General features: G+C 35.4%; 1 protein-coding gene across 1 annotated transcript; it reads right to left on the minus strand.

Moving 5' to 3' along the window:
- Positions 1–3198: 3198 nt before the first annotated feature.
- Positions 3199–13253, minus strand: slc6a14 (solute carrier family 6 member 14). The gene is made up of 14 exons (XM_079596845.1): positions 12801–13253; positions 12432–12600; positions 11956–12087; positions 8923–9060; positions 8497–8596; positions 7239–7371; positions 6994–7134; positions 6676–6904; positions 5654–5779; positions 5452–5570; positions 5236–5335; positions 5044–5153; positions 4564–4731; positions 3199–4433 (listed from the first exon to the last, which is right to left on the minus strand). The coding sequence occupies exons 1-14, from the start codon at positions 12864–12866 to the stop codon at positions 4296–4298; spliced, it is 1869 nt and encodes a 622-aa protein (XP_079452971.1). The 5' UTR covers positions 12867–13253; the 3' UTR covers positions 3199–4295.
- Positions 13254–14384: the final 1131 nt, after the last annotated feature.

A 14384-nucleotide genomic window follows, 5' to 3' on the forward strand; every position in this document is an offset into this window, starting at 1 on the left:
AACAGGTTAGGGTATGTAAAATTATTAGCATTCTGAACAGTCTGCTCTTTTTGTAATTGAGGAAAAACAAATAAATGTATACAATATACTAATTGTATTAATTCCTGCTTGGTTGAGATTAAAATATGAAGATAGAGAAAAGAATGTGCAGCAACATGTGGTGCTCTTTATTGGCTCCAATGATTATGCAAACAGTGAAAGAATAACAGAATATAAACAGTGGTTATAATGTTGTGAAATAAAACACAGTGTTGAATCTCATCCTAAGATTCTTAGGGGGTGAACATTTATGAGCACAGTGATCTTCAAATCTGATGGATGAAGGAACTCAAATAGGAAGGAGAAACACATGATTATTTTAATAACGAGGTCCACTTTTAAAATAAAATAAAGATGAGAATAAAGAAGCTCAACGTGAATGTAAACAACATTAAATTACTGATTACAACTGCAGTAGTAATTGCATCAGGCTGTGCACATACAGTAAATTAAAAGTTACGACACTTTATTTAGATAATGTAGATATTTGTAATTTATTTTTTTCAACCCCCATTGCAAATCAAGTTTATTGGCAACATTTACACACTTTCAGCTGTTTGCAATGAACAAATCAAACAAAAGTAATTGAAATTGCTCAACACAACAAATGTTTCAAGTGGTTTACCCAAATTCAATTGAAAATGCAACTTTTAATGACTTCCGCTGTCTCAAAATTATTCAACCCCTGTGATCTTCTGAACAGCACAAATCTGCAAAACAGGTGTTGTCAAACACACCTGATGTAACTAATCAAGGGCTTCATTAGTTGCACCAGACGTGCTTGAGCTAGAACACATGAAATATCTGAACTGGCTAGGTTTGTTGAGTGTCACGTTTGGCTGCATATAATCGCCTTTCACAAACAAGGAACAGGATACAAAAAGATAGCGAAGGCACCAAATCACAACTTTGGAAGCATAGTTCGCAAGTTAAACGTACAAGGAACAGGGTTACACTACCTGGATGGGGCAGAAAAAGGAAACGGCTGCAACCAGATTTCTGAGAAGGCAGGTTCAGAAAACCCTCGAGTGGCTGCAAAAGACTTGAAGCAAGACTTGGTGGCAACAGGCACTGAGGTTTCAGCTTGCACAAAGGCGCGTATGCATGTTTCTTCATGCTATAACTTGAATTAAAGAGGAAAAAGACTTGCGCTCCACGCTGCTACTTCAACTGAGGCGCTACAACGATCTGTAGCATCACATTTAACACCATTTATTGTTTAAATTTTGTGATAAAATGAATATTTGATTATTATCAGAAGTAACAAAGCACAAAGCCCTTTGCGATTATTGGATGGGAAGAGCACTACCAATAATGTTTGGTGTATGGAAAAAACGCAGACATGGCAACCCTGGCTTGAACTGGGTGATTCACAAAATCAAAAAGAACCTACTGTCACTATTTTCTGTTAACTGCTAACTGTTAATGCGTTATTGTCACATTATTAACTAGTCTTAGACAGCCCTAAATTCAACACAAGACATTTTCTTCACACACAGAGTTGCAGTCACATTTTTCGACTGAAAGGATATAATCAGCCCTGATCATCATAGAGAAAATAATTGCTTTTATTGGCCGATACATTGGTGCGTCCTATGTTGGGACAGCTTTAGACAGCAGAAAAACAACAAAAATTCAAAAGTTTTAAAGCATTGTCATAATTATACACCGGTTTCTAGCGCAAATAGTTTTACTGTTTACTGCACTTTTACTGCAGTTGACTGTTATTCTTCTAGTTATTTACAGTATATAGTGGCTAATGAATTGGAAGTCTTGCACAATTGCGAAAAATAGCTTGGATATAAGCTGGATATATTGCCCTCGTTTTTCCCTGTACTCATTCAATCACAGTTGTGCTTTGACAAGTTGTTTCTAAAAGAGATTTAAATGAATGTATTTGCATCACAGGTGTAGCTCTACTGCAGCATCTGCAGCTCCGTAAGTTCCAGATTCAAATTTTAAACATGCACTTCATTATTGTTCCTCTATTACTGCTTTGTAATGCACTGTCAGTGTTAATAATTACACAAAAATGTTATACCCAAGGAAGGGCTCATGTTGAAAAAAAAAAAATGTTTTCATACTCTATCTTCTTTACTCTTCACATATATACAAAGCCATCTGAAGACCCTCCTGGCATTTGATGGATTATACTGTACTTTATACACTTTATACTAAACAAATGACACTTTCGTTATCTGGTTGTCGCCTTATGCAACAAATTAAAAATAAATGAAAACTGTTTTCATGGCAATGTACTTTAGGTCAGGCTACTTCATATCTGTTGCTTCCTGACAATCGGAGCGACTCAGGCATGGGATTCTCCACAGATGGTTCCCTGTCCCTGTGCAAACAACAGCCAGAGTGTTTGGCTTGGCTATGACAACATCAAGACCTTCCAGGGCACGTAAAGCATTATTTTACTATCACTCTAATAGCTTCCATTATATACTTTCATTAGCTAATAAAATGTCAGTAAAGGCTGCTTTCAGAGGTTCTGTAGTCATCAGTTTTCCTGCTGTTGGTAGCCTACTTGCTGTGTACAAACATCATTAGATACGTGAGATTAGGCTCTTTCCTTAAATCTTGCACATAGAGGTAAATCAGTTTTTCTGGAAAATGTACAGATTCATTGGCTGAAAAAAAGTAATTTTTTTCATCCATGGGATGGACAGTGGACCGTGATGATGGTCTGGGATAATAGACCCTTAAGATATATATGAAAGCCTGGAAAGAACAAGCAAAATGCAGAAACTGTATTGTCTTTGAGTGTGTAGTATCAACAAACAATTATTGTTCTATAATTCACATATGGTAACATTTCCTGCAAACCTTACCCTCATGTTGTTCCAACCCCGTAAGACTTTCGTTCATCTTCGGAACACAAAGTAAGATATTTTTTGATGAAATCTGAGAGCTGTCTCACTCCTTCATAGGCTGCTAGGTAGGCCTAATCGACATCTGCCGGCCCAGAAAAGTTAAAGACATCGTTAAAATAATCCAAGTGACTACAGTGGCTCAACCTTAAGTTTATCACGCGACGAGAATATTTTTTTGTGTGCAAAAAATAAATAAAAATTACGAATAAAACAATAAAACAAAAATATTAGTCCTCAACACCCAAGAGACATGCCAATGAAAAACAAGACACAGTTGATTTGTGAGGAGAGCAATCACATGTTTATTTCTAAAATTGAAATAAAACTGAACACCTCAATATTGCAATAAATCAAGGTCGACACAACAGCCTTTTAAACGTCTACAAGCACTTAAGTCTCAGTTAAGCTCAAGTGCTCAAAAAGGGCATAAGTAAACCAGTGTCAAAAAGTAACTTCAAAAGTTAAACCAATAACTTCAAAAAGGTCTCTTCAACATAACGGATAAATAAAATAATGTTAAGAAAAATTAAATAGTCAAAGCTCCCCCGGCTGCAGTCGTGTCATCATCTCATATATGCAACATACAGTATGCAATTTACAACTTCCTGCTAATGCACTTGCAGTCACATAAAGTAGCCTTGTTGACAAGTTTGGGACTTTGGGTGAGTGATGGCAAAAAGCACAAGATACAGAACCTTCAATGCCCTGTAGATGGCAATATCATTTATTTTGTAGCAAAAATAAACTGCTGCAGAAAAAGCTAAACGACACACAAAATGTAACAAATAATTGTATTACTTATCAGAAATGTATTGGAGTAAAGAGTACATATAATACTTTCAAAATTGCAAAAATGTAGTCAAGTAGAGAGTAAAATCAAATGCTAATATCTTTGATACTCAGTAAAACTACAAAGTAACCAATAATTACATTTACTCAAATACGTCACACCACTGATTAACAACATGCATCATATGTACCAAAATGTTTTCTTACCCCCATTTTTGTGATAAAAACGTTTGCAATATAAGATGCAAGATCTTCCAGATTGTCTGGTAACTATACCCATATTGATTAGTATTTATATGGTAGTTATATAGTATTAATGTTCATTTCAATTTGGACATTAAAAACATAAATGTTACATGTTCCATTAAGAGCACCTAAAAAGATAAATGTAAACATACAAACTTCTCATAAAAGAAAAAAACTTCTCATTAAAAATAAAATCCACAAAAAAATCAACTAGAATGCAATTAATTCAAACAAAGGGATTAAAAGTATATACATTCAAATGTTAAGTTATCTTACTTACTGTTAAGTATATAAACTACAGAGAATAGTGCTACATGCTGTTATGATTACGTTAAACATTTTTTACAACCTAGTAGTGAATTTATTTGAGATTACAAATATATTTGCATCAGCCACGCCTCTCGCACCGTAACGTTCTCCTCTGTGACACTCCAAGTAAGGACCCCAGTCCTCTCTGGGTGAACAGGCTGCTTTGATACGCTGTACGACAAAATACAAGAGATCAAAATGAATAGTGCATGACTAAACAATACAATGCACCACTGATATACTATGCATGTTGATATCTTAATGCCAAAAGACAGATCAAAATGTGAACATTCTGCTTTACCTGCCAGGGGCTTCCGCTAGCTTTGTACACGTTCCAGATTGCAACAATAGGGATCCAAATGAGGCAAAATGCAGTCATACACCAGCCCAGGGAAATGCCCCAATCTGGGTATGCAACTGAGCCGTATGTGGGGGACGTTAAAGTATACAAGGACCATACAAGAATAATCTGCATTAAAAACAACAAAACGTTATTTCAAAAACAACATCATCATTGAGTACAATTTATATATAGGTTTATATATATACATACAGGTGAAACTTAAAAAAATGAGAATATCATGCAAAAGTTCATTTATTTCAGTAATTCAAGTTAAAAGGTGAAACTAATATATTATATGGACTCATTACATGCAAAGTGAGTTATGTCAAGCCTTTATTTGTTATAATTTTGATGATTAGGCCTATGTATAATATATTACCGGTATATGTTTAAAAAATATAAATATAAACATGCTTAAAAATCATGTACAGTACATACAGAAAGAACCACTGGAGTGATCAAGAACCAGCAAGCTCTCCACCATAACCAGAAGAGGGAGCTCTTGGTCCCAATCATCATCTCAATGTCCTTGATGAAACGATTACCACCTGAAAATGTACCTCATGAATTTTAGTAAAGGGCAGAACAATAATTGAAGAATAATATAACATATCACTAATATATACTTACCGTAAAGGATGGATAAACCCAAGACCTCCAGTAATCCAGCAACCAGGAGAATCCATCCAGCACAAAATGTGTCAATTAAATTCACCCAGTATATTCCTGCCTTTCAAAACATAGATTTTAAAAGTACAATTTGGTTCATTTTGTAATAGTGAGTGAGTTGGAAAGTCTCTCTAAACCTTCATCCTAATCAGTGCTGTTCAGAACAGTTTGCCTTACCCCCGTGACGCACGGCAAGCCAAGCAGAAAAAGAACAATGGAGACCGCTGTCGTAACAAGTCCCCGTTTGGATTTCAGAACTTTGGGATAGGCATCTTGAAAGCAAGTGGCGATAACCTCTGCAGACAGATCATGATTCTAATCAAATATTTGAGTACTGATATATATAAAAAAAAAGATTTATTATAAATGTATTCTTTACCTATTCCTGCAAACTGGGAGTCCAAGCCAAGGGTAATAAGCATGATAAAGAACAAGATTGACCACAGGGGTGATATGGGCAGCTTAGAGAGGGCATCAGGGTATGCAATGAAGGCCAATCCAAAATCTAGAACACAAATTGCAACTTAGTTTCTTGCTAAAACTAATTGTTCATCCAAAGAGGATAAAGAACCTTTCTATGGAAGCTTGTTTCGGCGAATAAAAAAATAAAAAAGGTAATTGCTACTTTTTAGCTCAAGATTCTTTTGCAATAGCAATACTTTTTTTTCTTGCAATTGCACGTTTTGCATCTCGCAATTCTCACTTTTTTCAGAATTACAAGATATAAATGTGCAATTGCGAGTTATAAAGTCAGAATTTGCAGCAGTGAGTTTTCATTTTGCAATTCTGATAAAACTCTGAATTACGAGATATAAACTCGCAATTGTGAGAAAATATCAGAATTGTGAGCTGACTTTTTTTCTTCTCAGAATTGGACTTTATAACTCTCAATTGCAAGTTTATAGCTCACAATTCTGACTTTATAACTCGCATTTGTGCGTTTATATCTTTTTCTTACAATTGCGACTTTATTTCTCAGAATTTAAGTTTATATCTTGCAATTAAAACTTTATAACTCGCAATTCTGAAAAAAGTCAGGATTGCAAGATGTACGCTTGCAATTGTGAGAAAAAAAGTCAGAATTGTGAGATAAAAAGTCACAATTACATTTTGTATTGTTTTTATTCCGTGGCGAATACCATACCTTTCAGTCAACAGTTTTTAAAAGAACCATTTTTTTCTTAGTGTGAAGAACATATGTATAAGATAAAGAACCTTTTTTAATTTTTAAGAGTGCATACTGGTATTTATTTATTTTCTGGTTAAACTATGGCTTTCATGACAAAATACTAATTTTATTATCTGCTTTTTATTTTAAAAAAATCTGCAAATACGCACTTTGATTACCGTACTTGTTTTTGATTTTAAAAAAACAACATTCGTTTACATTTCTGATCTTACCTGCATTTACAACTTCTGACACTGGTTTCTGATAGACATGCGCCATGTGCCCAAGGATAGAAAAGATGGCGAAGCCAGCAAAGATGCTGGTGCCACAGTTTGTAACACACACAATAATGGCGTCTTTGTAGCAGTTGTTGTAAAACTTATTGTAAGAGGACAGAGCCATCAAACCACCCCAAGCAATGGAGAGAGAAAAGAAGATCTGAGTAGCTGCATCCTTCCAAACCTACGATAAAAACAGCCTACGTTAGCTGTATGATTTACAGTATGTGTATTCCGGTACGGTTAGACCATTGTGTTTCGATCTTTACACACCTCAGCATCAGCCAGTTTGGTGAGGTTGGACTTTGAACCGATGTAGAACTCGATGCCGTCTTTCGCTCCTTCCAAAGTTGCACCACGAATTAACAAGATTAAAAGGACGAGGTAAGGGAAAGTAGCTGTGAAATACACCACCTGAAACATACCATTTATGTTCAATTGAATCCAAAATGCTCTTGCCGACTTAATACAATTTATTGTACAGATACAACTTAATGTTTCTGGGGTGAAACACTAACCTTCCCAGAGGACTTGATGCCTTTGAAGAGAGCTGCTCCGACTAGTATCCAGGAGAGCAGCAGGCAGAGGGCCAGATGCCACACCACTGGCCCTGTTTCATTCATACTGCTAGTGCGCTGAAGAGCCACCTCACTGAGGACAAATAAAATGTTCAATGCAAAGACATGAAAGGAAAAAACACAAACATAACAAAAAAGAATGCAGAGAATACCAGTTGCAAACAACGCATGAATGAATGTACTGTGTGTTGTACTCAGGGATCAGGATTGTTTGCAACAGGGTTATTTCCTAGGTTATAACAGGGTATCAAACATCTGCAAGTTTGCCCTCGTGACATGGACCCATTGACTCTATCAATTAAGACTAATGATTAAAACATGCTGAGGTTTAGATCATTTGAAAAAAAAATTAAATAGAGAAATATATATTAATTATTTCAATGTTAGTTATTAAGACATCTTTAGTGTTTTTGTTTTTTTAAGAAGTCTCATGCTCACCAAGGATGCATTTATTTTATAAAAAATACAGTAAACCAGTAGTATTGTGAAATATTTTTCAAAAATTTGCTGTTTTCAGCAGCTGTTACTCCAGTCTTCACATGATCCTTCAGAAATCATTCTGATTTGGTGCTCAGGAAACATTTCTTATTATTATTATCAATGTTATCACAGTTGTGCTGCTTGATGTTTTTGTGGAAACCATATGTTTTTTCAGGCTTCTTTAAAGAAAATAAATGTATCTAAATCTTTGTAAAATTATAAATGTCTTTACTGTCACTGCATCCTTGCTGAATGAAAGTATTACCGGTAATATCTTTAACTTTTGAACAGTATTGTATAGTTCCAGTTACCATTAACATTATACAATTATTAAAATATAAATGATTCTAAAATCAGATAAGTGTTGGGTGGCGTTAGGTTTAAACCAAACATTTGACACTTTTTACACTTACACTTTTAAGTTTGTGGCTTCCATCTTACAATTACTGTCTTGTAAACATCAAAAGGCAAGATAAACCACCTAAGCTTCCTGTTTCAACAGGAAATACTCCGCAAGTCTTTAGTGCTGTGCCAACCAAACTGACACAACCAAAACAATAAGTTAGTCACACATGTAGGATCTATTTTGAGATATTAAACATGATATTAAATATTAAACTTGGATTTTATCCAAGAACTTGGGAAGAAATGAAAACCGTGCCAACAAACTCTGGTTTCACTGACAAGCAGGTATTTATAAAAACAAATGTCAACTTACTCCCAGTATTTCTCGCTGAGACTCTGGCTGGCTGAGGATTCATCCTGGCAGGTTTGATTCCCAGCAGTCACATTCAGTGCTGCAGCAGAAACGTTGTAGGCTGTTGAAATACAACATAAGGTATTACAACAATTTACTGCTCTATTATTCAATTGTACAGTATCTTGATAAATAAATACTTTGAACATGCCAGACAGTAGTTAGATCTAAACTAGTTATGGTTATAAACTCTTATCTTTAAGCACAGAGCTGTAGGGAAGTTCCCATCAGAGAAATTTGTCACAGGGTTAAGTGCGAAAAGCCCATATCCCCTAAAAAGCCTGTTCATCTGGAAAAATCCAAATACTTTCATTATCTAAGCAAAAAGTCATGGTATGTCTGACACAGCAACATTGACCTCTTTAGAAGAGAAGCAGTGTAACAAACCTGTTGAGCTGCAGTTCTTGACACTCCAGGGGAGAGGATATTGAAAAGATGCACACAGGTAGTAGATACTGTATGCAATGATCACATTATAGTAGATTGCCACAAAAGTGCTAACCAGCATCATTGTGATGCCAACACCTACAAAAGATCACATCAAAAGATACGTTTAAGGTAAATGACACATTTGAATCCATTTGTTTAAATAAGCATGAATTTGATTTGCACATGTTGGGTTTTCCAGTGTCTGCAAACCTCCTTAAACATTAATGTAAACGTCCTGAGGGCATGTGTAAGTATGCAATCTGCATGTTAACTGTGTCAGCAAATTATTTGTCCTTAGTATGTCTCAAGGTTAGTTTAATACATTAGTAAAAGCCCTGCGGCATTTACCACATTAGTGGACCTCAAAATATAGTAAAAGTCCACCTAAATCCTTGGTGCATATCTAATAAACCACCTGCAGCTTCTAGATCTACCAACGTTAAAGGGATAGTTCACCCAAAAATGATCAATTTATCATTAAGAAGAAATTTTGAAGAATATGGGTAACCAAACAGTTGATGGGCCCCATTGACCTCCACAGCATGGAGGGAAAAAATACTATGGAAGTCAATGGAGTCCCATCAACTGTTTGGTTACCCATATTCTTCAAAATTTCTTCTTTTGTGTTCAGCAGAAGAAATTCATACAGATTTGGAACAACATGAGCGTGAGTAAATGATGACGGTATTTTCCTTTTTGGCTGAACTATCCCTTTAAGGTTGAATTTAAAGTGCCCTTATTATGTTTTTTCGAATATTCCCCTTCTTCTTAATCATTAATCTTCAAAACAAAGTTTGCGCAGTGCTTCACAACTATTTACACAAACATAGTATGAGTTTGTTATGAAGGAAGAGAACAGCATCTACAGTTGATGGTTTCAGTGCCGTCCTCCTGTGATTGCTGTGTTGTGACCGAAATAGTGCACGCAGGAGCATGCAGTTTTGTAGCCTATAAAGGATATATATAATGATAAAATAAAAATGATAAAAAATGATATATTATATGTATTAAACTGCACATGTGCTTTCTCTTTTGCGTGCTCTTTCAGTCACAACACAGCAAGCAAGCAAGCACACGGCACTAAAACTATACGTATAGCATAGTTTTTCTAAGTTACAAGCCCGAACCGAACCCTAGGCAATTCATTAACGATTCGGGTAGCTCGGGTCGGGTAGCAGACCTCTAGACAGTACCCAGTTTAATTTGGACCATCTCCTCAGAATCACAACCTAAGCATGATTAATTATTAGGGGTGGAACGGTTCACAAAATTGGTTTGTATCACGGCCTTTTTAACACTTTAGAAATACCATGCATCAGCATAAAATATATAGCCTTATAATCTACCATTTACAGATTTAAAAAGTAAGTTATTCTCAAGGTCATGTAATAAAAAAACTGAAAGAATGAGGCAGCTTGATCTTAGGAATTGTGACACTGACAATCATAAAACAAATCTGTGAGATTCTGATACAGCAAGAGGGGAGATGTTGTTCATCTCAACAGGCTTTTCATTTATTTGTGAAAAAATAAAGAATAGGCTTACTTGTCACTATCAGTGGCTACATTTATTACAGTGTTGTTAACTTTGTGGTGGCTCTTACAAAAAATTAATCTTTAAATGAAGAAAAATAACTTAAGGCTGTAGATTTTGATGGTGACATTTAGGCAAAGGCCACCAACATAAAAAGAAATAATAGCATAATACTTTCTCAACCACTTGAAATGAAAGTGCAGTATTTAAAAGAAAACCAAACAAATAAATATTGCTGGATTTTGTATCACAAGTCAATGTGCCACTGTGTTATGTAATGTAAATAAATGAAATAACAAATTAGCCCTTAAACATAAAATAGCCTACAGCATAAAACTAACTATGTCCACGTTTTCTGCTGAGAGGCGAGAGGCTTGCAGTGACAATATCCCCAGCTGTAGGGAAAATTCTCTCACTTGGTAGTGTGGATGTGTTCCCATTAGCATAAGCAATACGTGTTTGCAAACTGTCACGGTTTTATCCACCACTTTCTTACCGCCGTCGTCGTAGCACTAAATACAAAATGATCCCACACAGTACCGGTAGACCGAAACGATACTGTCAGTGCCTCCTTTAAAAACTCTTGAGCGGCTTGCCATTTCTGCAGCACTCGACACTCCTAACATTCGCCTACATGCCAAATGATTAAAAGAAAACGTTACGCTGCGCGGACTCGAACAATACACAAGTTGAACCGTGACAAGTGAATTGAACGGTTCTGTTTTTTTCATGAACCGTTCCACCCCTTTTAATTATTGATGTATATATTTTCTACCAGGTTTTCAAAATACGTAGTTTTGTGTTTTACGGACTTTAATGTTACATCAATCATTTACGTTAGTGCTGGGCGAACATATGCACCGTTATTGATACAGTTCCCAAATGTTCACCGCAATAAATTAGAAATATACACATCGGTTTGTTGATGAACATATTGTTAATGCTGATGATCAGGAATGCAACATCTGTACCTAAAACGGCGTATCACTGAGAAATGTCCTGCCCAAGTTGTCCTTGCGATGGAGGTTTAAGTTGAATAACTAGTTCTTCCAATGTTTCACATCGGACTCACGCTCAGATTGATACTGTATGGTAAAATCAACGCTATCGTTACTGTCTTTACAGTGTATACAATTGCTAAAGATTGAGGAAGCCTCCGGAGCTAAAGTTCAGTTATGGTAATGTGTATTTTGTTTTGGACACGTGCTGGTAGACCATTCACAACAGACTGGGCCATCTGGCCAATCAGAGCAGAATAGGCACTCGGAAAGGAGGGATTTAGAGAGACTGACAAGTCGTTTGAGAATCATTAAAAAAATTGGTGATGTGCAATGTATATTATGAGAAAGTGTTTTTTGACCTTTGATGCATGTAAACCTGTTGTAGGAGACCTCCAAAACAAAATTAGGAACCTTTAGCATAATAGGGGCACTTTAAGTGCTCATACCGGTATGTTACCTTGCAGTATAGGCACAGCTTTCCACACATTGATTGGGCCTTGGCTGCAGAATTGTCCAAAAGAGCTCTCCATAAAGAACAAGGGAAGGCCAGCAACAGCTAACATGATAGCGTAGGGGATGAGGAAAGCCCCTAGAAATGTAAAGGAGACGCAGTATTCAAAAACAGAGAGAAATATAAGAGACATTTGTATCTATCTATCTATCTATCTATCTATCTATCTATCTATCTATCTATCTATCTATCTATCTATCTATCTATCTATCTATCTATTGAAAAAAAAAAATTTTAAACTCACTAAACTAAAACTGAAAACTATTTAAAACTTAAAACCTTAAAACTTAAAGCTGTCAAAACTACTTCAAATTTTCTGGTCTAGCTTTCTCAAGCCAACTTCAAAAGTTTGTTTACAAACTTTACTCATAGTTTCATTTATCATGCACTGATTGTGGAAAATCTTTTCAAAAGTTACTTACCTCCCCCATGTTTGTAAGCCAAATAGGGAAATCTCCACACATTTCCAAGACCAACTGCATAGCCGATCATAGAGAGCATGTACTCTCGTTTGCTACTCCAGTTTCCCCTGTCAGTGTTCTCATCTTCCTGCCCAACATGAGGATCTGGGTTGTTGGACCCATCTTTATCCTGCAAAAAAAAAATAAAAAAAAAAAAAAAAAAAAAATTGAATAATAATTATAATAATAATATATATATATATATATATACATATATATATAACTCATTACTAAATCACATCACAAAAAAAATCTTCAGTTGGTCTTTCTTTACAATTGTCACATTTGCTATCGTTATTATCAAAACATTCCAATAAATAGATAGCCTACCTTCTCGACTGCGACTGAGTTTTTGAAAAGTACTCCTGTAATGTTGTTCAAGTCGTATTTTCTCATTCTTCATCAGTCTCAAGAGCGGCAGCTAAAGTGATAGATACACCTGACTGAGTGAACTTGAGGAAAAACTGTAGTCTTATAGTCCATGGTAGTCTTATAGGTGACATACACCCCTCCCCACTTCCTTTTAACATGACAAAACATCACATGTGGTGTGTTCATCACAGTTCAGCACACATTACTGATTATAATCTCGTCTGATGGAAACATTGACCTTTAAATCAATATTTTACATTTTATCAGGATTTATTAATAAAGTTGTTTGGAAGAGTTAAATATTCTTGAGTGTATATATATAGTATATGTAGAATATTATACAGTGTGTAAGTACAGATAGGAAGAACTGGGCTAATTTAGTCATGTAGTGTCAAGTAAACGTCAGAATAAACTAATGATTGTAAACCAAGGCCCCTGATAAACTACACTTACTCCCTCAGAAACGGGGCTTCACAGTCGTCCTGTCATAACAGCATGAACGTCAACTGTTCATGATTCGACAAGAAAAAAAGCATGCGGTTTAGACATGTATGACATATTCATATTTATTCAGCGAGATCACTTCCATGAAATTTTGTTAGGAAACATTTAGGCAAGGCTGAGCTATTCAAAGAATGTCAGGGAAGCACGATTGGCTTTATTAATATAAAACATGTTTTGGTGTGGTTTTACAGAGCAATACACAAATTTTCAAAAAAAATATATAAGTTATACAAGATTTTTATGTTTTTTCAGTTCACTGTTATTTAGGTTGAAATTACTTAAATATCCAAGCTGATTGTACTCAAAAATTTAAGACAGCAACTTTTATTCCATAGAAGTAAACTTTGTGTTTGATGGTTATGTTTTGATTGTGAGCCAATCCTTACATTTAGAAGAAAATGTATAAGGCACAAGAAAAGATTCCGGGAATTAAATGAATCCACTTCCCTGTTTTTTCTTTTTTTTTTCCAAAGCATGTTAAAGTGCAGATTCCAAAAGCATTATTGACATTCCACAGACCCTCAATGGCTGGACACTGATGGATGGAGAGCAAACATAAGATCTTTGTATCCCTGAAATAATCAGGCAACTTATTAACTCAACACTTCTACAGGTTTGAACACCTCACCACCTGTATTTAAGTCTTATAACTCACTGTCATTTTGTTAAGCGTCAGATTATAGTATGGTTCGCTGATTTGTGAGATAGGTCATGCGTTGTCTGCCACAGCATGATGTTATTGCCCAGAAGTGTTTTGACTGTCATTAAAGTGCTTATCAGGTTAGTTAAAAGAAACAAACATTTTGCCTGTTTCAGAGGAAACATGTTATCATATTCTAAGAGTTAAAATATAGTCACTGGAATGAGAGTGAGCACCTAAAAAAAGAGCTTGTGGTCAGAAGGGCATTAATATATATTAGTATTACACATCAGTTCATTTGACAAATGTGCTGTAATTTCAAGTGTTCAGGTGCAAGGTAATCTCATGTTATGTCTTTAACGTTATGTTATTTTTTTTAGTTTACTATCTCTAACAAG

This window comes from Phoxinus phoxinus, assembly GCF_949152265.1.
Source record: "Phoxinus phoxinus genome assembly, chromosome: 22".
Classification (NCBI taxonomy): Eukaryota; Metazoa; Chordata; class Actinopteri; order Cypriniformes; family Leuciscidae; genus Phoxinus; species Phoxinus phoxinus.

What these genes read in the sequence shown, in the direction of transcription:
- slc6a14 (XM_079596845.1), bottom strand. Translation starts at nt 12,866, where the DNA reads ATGAGAAAATACGACTTGAACAACATTACAGGAGTACTTTTCAAAAAC. An exon ending in CAAGAACTGCAGCTCAACAG is followed by an intron (nt 8,597 to 8,922) that starts GTTTGTTACACT and finishes GTATTTCAACAG; the next exon opens with CCTACAACGTTTCTGCTGCA. An exon ending in CCAAACTGGCTGATGCTGAG is followed by an intron (nt 6,905 to 6,993) that starts GTGTGTAAAGAT and finishes TTTTTATCGTAG; the next exon opens with GTTTGGAAGGATGCAGCTAC.